General features: G+C 50.7%; 2 protein-coding genes across 2 annotated transcripts; one reads left to right on the plus strand and one right to left on the minus strand.

Moving 5' to 3' along the window:
• Positions 1–2,250: 2,250 nt before the first annotated feature.
• LOC124654703 (protein WVD2-like 5) lies at positions 2,251–7,053 on the plus strand. The gene is made up of 7 exons (XM_047193701.1): positions 2,251–2,490; positions 2,592–2,774; positions 2,888–2,949; positions 4,632–4,785; positions 4,867–4,938; positions 5,039–5,149; positions 6,563–7,053. The coding sequence occupies exons 1-7, from the start codon at positions 2,251–2,253 to the stop codon at positions 6,902–6,904; spliced, it is 1,164 nt and encodes a 387-aa protein (XP_047049657.1). The 3' UTR covers positions 6,905–7,053.
• Positions 7,054–7,288: 235 nt separating this feature from the next.
• Positions 7,289–8,642, minus strand: LOC124689464. The gene is made up of 2 exons (XM_047222992.1): positions 7,900–8,642; positions 7,289–7,792 (listed from the first exon to the last, which is right to left on the minus strand). The coding sequence occupies exons 1-2, from the start codon at positions 8,583–8,585 to the stop codon at positions 7,654–7,656; spliced, it is 825 nt and encodes a 274-aa protein (XP_047078948.1). The 5' UTR covers positions 8,586–8,642; the 3' UTR covers positions 7,289–7,653.
• Positions 8,643–8,893: the final 251 nt, after the last annotated feature.

Raw genomic sequence — 8,893 nt, forward strand, 5'->3', positions numbered from 1 at the left:
CGACGGCCCCGCCCCGGCGTCGCCGCCCTCCGCCGCAGCTCTTGCTGCGCGCGCCGCCTCTCCGTGCGTAGGGCGGTGGCCAGACGCCGCTGCTCCAGCACCGCGTCGACGTCCGCCCTCCCCTGCGGGCACGAGCGTCGTCCTGGAGCTTCTTCTCCGACTCGAACGACTCGACGAGCGCGTGCTACTGATCGGCCGTCTCGTCCGGGTGTGGCCCGTCATCGTCGGACCACTCGAACTCGTCGTCGTCCTCCTCCTCCACCTCGGTCTCCTCCTCCTCCGCCTCGGCCTCCTCCTCCACATCAGTTGGCGCCTCCATCATCGCCGCCGCCAACGCGTCGGCCTCCGCCAACGCGTCGGCCTCCGCCGCCAACTCGTCCGCCCGCCTCGCCCAGGCCGCCTCTGTTGCCACCAGCGCCGCCTCCCGCTGCTGACGCTCCTCCGCCGCCAGCTGCTGCTGGCGCTCGATCGAGTCCCGCCGCCGGCGCTCGATCGCCTCCCACCGTTCACGGTACAGCGTGTCCCGCTCCTCCTGCTGGCGGCAGAGGTCATCATCCCACCGCTGCTCCATCTCCTCCGTCCGGCGCCGTCGCGCCTCGACGGCAGAAGAGGCGTCGAACACTGCATTGGTGTCAGCCGTCGCCTGCTCGTGCCACGCTGCTGCCGCCGCGGCCTCGTCAGCTGCGGGGGCAGGGGCGTAGAACGCCGCTAGATCCGCCGCGTGCGCCGCCTCACGCCGCAGGCGGGCCTCCTCCTCGAGTACCTCCCGCCGCTGCTGACGAGAGCCAGGCCAAAGCGGCGTCCCTCGCCGCCGCCGCTCATCCCGGGCGGTGGGGTCGATGTCGACCTGCGAATCCGGGACTGGAAGTGGAGGAGACGGCGGTGGAGGGAACTGGCTAGTGCCGGGGCGGTTCGCCATTGCCACTGGTGGTGGAGGAGACGGCGGTGGAGCGACGAGGGCTGTATTTGTTGCCGGCGGCTGTGGTGGCTACCAATTACGCCGGGAGGCCTTTTATAGACGCCGGCGTCGGGAAGAAAGCGCGGGAAGAGGCGAGAAGAAGCGGGAAGATTGCGCGGGAACGGGCGGTGGCGTGCGAACGCCGGCGACGCGTGGAGGTTGCGCAGCACCGACGAGACGTCTCGCCTGCCTCTCCGTCGCTATTAAGGCAAAGATGCCGTCGTGTGTCACTGCGCGCGAATAAGGTAGGCGACGGTTAGGTCCAAACTTGAATGAGTCGCTGATGGGTCGGTCCCGCGTCGATTCGCCTCGCTTTTCGTTGTGTCCGGCGTGCCCGGTGTGTTCCCTGCGGGGCGGGGAGGGGCTCGGGACGCCAGACACCGTATCGAGCCGCGCCGGACAAAAAAGGGGCTTTGGGGAACGCGGTCGGAAGCGTTTTGTCCGGAGCGCTCCAAATCGGTTTGGGAACGATTTGGGAGACGCTGGAGATGCTCTAAGTCTGATGTAACTTCTAGCCAATTAATAAGTTCATTAATTCAAAGCCAGCTCAATTGGAGCCTTCCAACTGAAAAAATTTCACCGAATGACCGGCGAAAACGAGTAACCCGCAGCAGATTCCGCCAAAACAAATACAAAGCAGCAGATCGGGAAGAGCCAACATAGCTAGCTAGCCGTGGATCGCGGAAATAGACAGGCAGCACCGCACAGGCACAGTGTTGACGCGTCCCCGTCTCGAACTTCTTTCCTCCTTGCCACTGCCATCACATCCCAGATTCACCTCCCGTGCTCGCTGCTTTCACCCGGCTGCCGCCCCGTCCCCCATTCGCCCGTCCCACCAAAGTCTCCCCTCGCCGCCAGCGCCGCCGCCGCAGCCGTCGCTCCGCCCGCCGCCTCGAGACGGAGCTCCTCCTCCCCTCCGCTGGACCGGCGGGGAGCTGAAGATCCGCCCGGACGCGGCTCTTCTTGCTGCTAGGTAAGGAAGCCCTACCTGCGTTGACTGCTGCTCGTCTGCCTTGGGTCCTCTCCTTCTCTGCTGCGAATAGTCGACTCCAACCAGATCTTTCTTCTTCAAGATCAGTCTTAGCTGGCTAATCCCGTTTATGTCCATGTATTTTGGTGAACTAATGCTACTGTTTGACATTACGTTTCCAGAACAGTTCTTTTGGGGTTTCTTGCTGCGGTGAGGTTGGGGGATGTTGAGCTAGCTAAAGGACGCCGCTCGTGCCAGCTGCTGCGCTTGGAGCTCTGATAAACGGGCGAACAGGAGAGTTTTGAGCTAAAAATAGCCAAAGATGGATCCCGTGACCGAGGTCGCCGATGCTATGGGTGCATTGGTCGTTGACAATGAGGAGAGCGGGAAGTTTCTGCCCAAAGATGGTATAGATGAGCGCATAGAAGAACACGATGCGCTGGCTGATGTTGCACATTCAGGCGAGAGTGAGGTGATCAATTCGTCTGAGGAGGTGGGGTCTGAAGAGGTGGGCGGCGAAGCCACCTCACGCTCAGAGGTCGTACAGCCCCGGGTATCCAAGGTGGGTTGGATTTCACCATGTTGAGTACATTATCCGTGCCGATTTCTCATATTGATGGTCTGGTGACAGTTATGTGCTAATGACATTTTCATGTGTTCCAGGGAAGCCAAAGCCGTTCTCCTAAGGTGACCAAATCACCGCGCCTGAGCCCACGAAGCGGCGATAAGAGTCAAGCTAGGAAAAGCACTCCTAGCTCTCCCTACACCAAGGCACCGATTGCACGAGTGTCTGATCCAGACTTAGTCGATAGCTCTTCAAACAACGGCAATGCCGATGTTAAGAAAGTGAGCTCATTTTCTAGCTGTATTCCCGTATTGCTTCTTGGCTACCACATACGTGCTCTATATAGTGTCCAATTCATTTTGATATAACTAGAATTGTCTGTGTTTTGGTTCAGAAGGCAGAAACGAGCAGTTTTCGCCCAGTTGCCAAGGAGAGTTCACCGCTCGAGGAATCCAAGTATGTTGTTTGTTTGTTTGTTTGTTCTTGTGTATATCCATGATTATCTTTATGCATTTAAGCTTGTATGTATCTCTAAAGCACACATTAATATGAGTGAAAGAAAGACTTTACTTATTAGTTTACGGTACAGCTGCTACTATTTTAGTAGGGTCTGGCATGAAATTTTGGAAGAAGGATTGTGTTCATGCTTAGCCTCCTATTTTGTTTGCTGGCGTGCCACCAAATATTATTGGAAGTGGTTCTTGTTGCCATATTGGATAGTCTCATTTGAGTTCAATTTCCATCTCTGAAAGCGGAAGCAGTACATGCTCATTTCAATACTGTCATCCTTAGAAAATCAGTTCAGTGTTGCAAAATTTAGCTTGTGACGAGCATACTTAATTACTTTCCAACTAACAATTACTAGAACTCAGAAAGCATTACCTATCGCTCTTGGAATATTTAAATAATCTTAACACTTGCCTTTTTTCTGTAAGCTTACTACTTTCCTGTTGTTCTGGACTACTCCCTCTGTTTCTAGATATAAGGTCTACTAGCAAGTGCTCGTGCGTTGCCATGGCCTGTTAAATTTATTTCGCTTACACATGTAAAACAAAATGTACATAAAAATTCACGGCTACAAAAATATAGCCACATAGTATTTAAAAATATAAAAAAGCACTATGGTTGAAATGCATTTTGATTATATGTTGAATGTTGCAAAGCAAGAAGCCAACTAAGTATGTCTTATAAGCAAGATTTACTCCACAACGCATTTAAGATATTCTAGTATAATTTTAGGATGTTGTATTCATCTTCATTTGAATTGTACTTTAGCAGGTGTGTGTGTGAAGTGGTTGAAATGCATTTCGATTATATGTTGAATGTATGTAAAGCAAGAAGCCAACTAAGTATGTCTTATAAGCAAGATTTACTCCACGACGCATTTAAGATATTCTAGTACAGTATAATTTTAGGATGTTGTATTCATCTTCATTTGCATTCCACTTTAGCAGGTGTGTGTGAAGCGATTCTTCCTCGTCTCGTGGCCATCATGCACAAGAGTTTGAGATTGTTGCATTTCTAAAGGCAACTGACGTAGTGGTTCAACTAATTCAAAATAAATTAATATTAGAATACAATCCCATTAGAACATCAGAGCATGAGCTATCGCAGCATTACCAAACGTATGCCTTACACGGTCCATGTAGGAGTAGAAGTCTGAAGCTACCGCCTCTGTTTTATCACCACAAGCATTTGAACCTAGATAAGAAATACTACATCTAAAGATACAGGTTCAGTGTAGGAGCTTCAAAGCTAGCCTAGCGCCCTAGCCTGATGATGTGCCTTGAAGTTTTTTATGTCCTTATATATGTGAATGTAATAATGTATCATGCTGGCTGAAAACCCTTGGATAGTCTCATTTCAGTACAGTTTCCATCTCTGAAAGCAGAAGTAGTTAATGCTCATTTCATACTGTCATCCTTAGAAAATCAGTTCAATATTGTCACATTTAGCTTGTACACGAGCCTACTTAATTCCTTCCCAATTAACAATTACTAGAACCCAGAAAGCATTACCTATCGCTCTTGTATTATTTAAATTCTTAACACTTGCCTTTTTCTGTAAACTTACTACTGCTTGCTTGTTGTTCTGGACTATTAAAATGGCTTCTTACATTGTCGCATTCTCAAATATAGGGAGAAGAAGAAAGCTCAGAAAGCATCTAGCCAGCATGTGGTAAAGAAGGAAGAAGAATCTAATTCTGAAAGAATAAAGCCTCAGAGGGTTGGGAGCACCCCTTCATATGGGTTTGCGTTCAAATGCAACGAGAGAGCTGAAAAAAGAAGGGAGGTTAGTAGTCGCCACATATCTTTTGCGTTTGTGCACTTCAGGTCTATCATCCCTTGGCTTACCCATCCTGCAATCAAGTAGTTCTACTCAAAGCTTGAGGAAAAGATCCATGCACAGGAATTGGAGAAAAACAACTTGCAGGCGAAATCAAAGGTACATATTCTTATTTTCATTTCCCTGGATATAAATCAAAGATTTGTATTGAATGGTTGCATATAGTGTTTGCTTTATTTGTTTGTTTATCACTGTGCAGGAAACAGAAGAAGCTGAACTCAGACAGTTAAGGAAGAGTTTGAAGTTCAAGGCAGCACCGATGCCCAGCTTTTATAAGGACCCGCCACCTCCCAAGGTTGAGTTGAAGAAGGTAACTGTCTTGACAGCTGCTCTGGGAGAACTTCCTCCTGCCAGTCTGTCAAGCGGATTAATGGCTTTACATATATATCGACATCATATTTTTTTTTTTTGGCAATCTGAAGTTGTGAACTCTTCATGAAACAATTGAATTGACCATAACCATCCTTCAAGATATCCTGTTAATATAACAGAAACCTGTATATTTGCAAAAGGAGGGAACTCCTGAATGCAACTTTGCTCTGTCAAGAGAAATATTAAGTCTTCCTAGAATACCCTTAATATGTAACCAGAGAGCAGTACTACCTCCATCCCAAGGCTTAAGGCCTATATTTTTTTTCAGAAAGTCAAACTATGTTAAGTTTTTATCAAAAATCATTAACATGAAAAGTACAAAATCAATATCATTAGATAGATAATGAAATATATTTTCATATGGTACCTACAAAATATCATATTTGTTCATAAATTCTTCTAAAAGTTTGGTCAAACTTTACTTCGTTTGACTTTCTGAAAAAAATATAGGCCTTAAGCCTTGGGATGGAGGTAGTGGTTAGTGGTTACTATAGCTATATTGTGATTCCAGTGTTGCTTAGGATATACATGCCATGAACTGGGGTACACAAGTGTAAATACCACCAGGACGATGGAGGACTGGAATGGCAGATTGGGAGAGAATTAGATTAGGGACTGGGAAGATGAAGTAGACAGGAGAGAGATTGTAGTTCTTGCTTAACGAAAATAGATGCCCCAAGGAGCTGGCCCTAACAACAGGATCTGAACAAATCTCATCTCCAAGGAAATATCTTATCTTCTATAGGTATAAGGATCAAGCTAAGGCATATCTTATCTCTAAATGAGACTATTCCTGACATAAAGATAACGGGGATTATTTTCCTTGATTGGAGCCAGGTAGGGCCTGCTGGGCCTAGTACGTGGGTGACCAACCCACATGACATATAGCTTTCACATAGTTATGTATGATTCTACCTTGTTCGAGAATTTTGGGGAACCCTCTGTTGATAGCATTCCATGCCTGAACTACTAGTTTCTGTAGCTTGCACAGTTGAAAAATACTGGGGGTGATCACTTCGTCAGCTGTTCAGGAGATTCCATTTAATGTCAATATTTTGCAAGTTTCTTTTGGATAGATAGGACTATCTCTAGCACCACATGATCCGTGTCTCCTTTGCCAATAAACTAATAATCTGAAAATCACTTCATATGCTTCTTTGATGAGTTTGCCGCAACTCCCGTAATTTATTAAACAGTTCAGAGGATTGATTTCGTGGTAGGCAGTTGGTCCAAGTTTCTATCACGACTATTGCACTAGCACTTTTACTTGGCAACATGTCAAAGATATACGCTTATTGTTGTGTTCCAGCTTCTAAAGAATATTTTACTTATTGAACACTATTCATCTTAGGTCCCTACCACCAGAGCTAGATCACCAAAGCTTGGTCGCTCAAAGAACCCAACCTCAGCAGCCACGGAAGCAAGTACCAATCTTTCAAGCCGTCCAGGTCGCCTGAGCCTTGACCAAAGAGCCTCCCAAAACAGCGCCAAGACAGCACCTGCTGCAAATGCCGTGAAGAAGCCCCAACGGAAATCTCTCCCCAAACTGCCATCAGAGCAAACAGGTTCTGTGGACATCGCAGCGTCTATATCTTCTGCAGAACAGCTAGAACTTAGCAAGTCAATGGCGGATCCCGTTCGGGTGCCTATCCGTGCTCAAGTTACTCCGGATGAACAAGCACTCAACGAATAGAAAACAGTCGAGTCGAGTCTTGTGGAAAGCGAGGGTCATGCCTCAGCCTCCTACATCTACATTTTTGCTGTTCCGGTAGTAAACTTCTGGCTGGTATCATGCACTTAAATTAGTGTATTCACCATGAGTTTGAAGCCAATGTACCGTTTTATCTCAATTCATTGTTCAAACAATACAATGGAATGGACACCTCCTGCTATTGTTGTAGTTAGTAACATTTGCATCTGACTGTCTCGTGTTTCAGGTCTACAAATCTCATTTTCCACATGAATTCCCCTGTTTTTCTTTACCACAAAATTATCGCCAGTTTTGCCGTTAACTCGGTGGATTCAGTGCAGTTCTGATTTCTGTTCTGGATGGAAGATAGATCTGCTTTTGCTGAACTGCTGGGACACAAACGATTCTGACGTTTACTGTAATTCACAGGCGGTACATATGCTACATACACCATGCATGTTATCAAGAACATTCTACATGTACAAGACCTTATTATTAAGCTAGATACTGACCCTACATCAAACCTTATTATTAAGCTAGATATTTATTCTTCAGTGCTGCTGATCCTACCAACCTTAGAAGGGTAGCGCTCTTCCAGAATCCAGATTCATCATGCAGGTAGCCTGACTTAGTTTATTCAGTCTACGGAGCTGGCCGGCGTCGACGGTGGCTCGCCTCAGAGGCCGCCGTCACTGTGGCACGTCGCTCTTCCAGACGCGGTTTGTTCACTGGCAGTGAGACCGATTCTTCGTCTAAGATGCCGCTCTGACGGAGGGTGGCTGAGCTGCCCCGAAGAACGGCGGCGTCACCGGAGGGTGCTGTTCGTCGTCGTTGAGATCGTCTTCCTCCTCGGCGTCCCACAGGAAGCCGGCGTAGGATCCCAGCACGTAGCTGCAGGATAGTCAAGTAAACTGTCAAACATCTGGCATAGAGTCTGTGTAGTGCTTCAGTTGACGCGCGCCAATCAAGCAAGCGAAGGAAGTGGCGCGTTGACTCACCAGTCGTCGGGCGCGGCCTGGACGGCGCGGCTGTAGTAGGCGTCGGCGCGCTGGGCGTCGCGGCTGGTCTCCCAGACGAGCCCGGCGTAGAGCGCGAGGGCGTCGCCGTCGCCGGGGTCGGCGACGATGGCGCGCTCGCAGTACTCCTGCGCCCTCGCCGCATCCCCTTCGACTTCCTTGAGGTACCTGGCGTAGTTCCCGAGCGGCAGCGAGTTGCCCGGGTTGGCCCTGATCATGCGCCGGTAGTGCGCGTCGGCGGCGCCGCTGCCGTCGTGTCCGTCGCCATCGCCGCCGCGCCCGCCGCGGCACGCCCTCCCGCGCCCGCCGCCTCCCCCGACGCCCTCGAGGAGCGACAGCGCGGCCTCCTCCCGCCCCGCGGCGGCGGCGTCCAGGTCCAGCCCCGCGCTCGTCAGTAGCAGCCGGCGGAAGACGTCCTCGTCTTCGGAATCCTCCTGCAGCGCGTCCTCGTCCTCCTCGACGAAGACGGCGGGGGCGGATGAGGTTCTTGCGGCCGGGATGGGGACTGAAGCCAGCAGATCGGTCTCGGACAATGCGCGGCAGAGGGACCCCTGGCGATGCCCCGCCGGCGACGCCGCCGGCACCATCACGAGGTTGGCGTGGTCTGCCGCCACGGCCGGCGCGCGCGCCGCGTTGAGCAGCGGCGAGGAGGCGCTCCGCAGCAGCATGGCGGCCGGGAGAGAGAGGAAAATATCTCAGGTTGTGGAGCGGACTGGCAGTGTGGGTGTCCTCTCGTCACAGTCTGACACCGTGGGCAAGGTCTGGCGCGCGAATATATATCCGTCGAGGCACGTGAAGCAGGCGGACGTGTTGGGCCTCCAGTGGGCGCGATGGGATACGCGGCGGGGCCGGCGGGCCCACGGCGGTGGTTGTCGCCCCGGCGGGGTAGGCCCGGCTACGGACGGAGGAGAAGCGCCGCCGGCTACGCGACGGAGCGGCGGGTGTGGGCGAGCGCGACGGCGGCGTGGTTACTAGT

This window comes from Lolium rigidum, chromosome 1 (assembly GCF_022539505.1).
Source record: "Lolium rigidum isolate FL_2022 chromosome 1, APGP_CSIRO_Lrig_0.1, whole genome shotgun sequence".
Taxonomy (NCBI): domain Eukaryota; kingdom Viridiplantae; phylum Streptophyta; class Magnoliopsida; order Poales; family Poaceae; genus Lolium; species Lolium rigidum.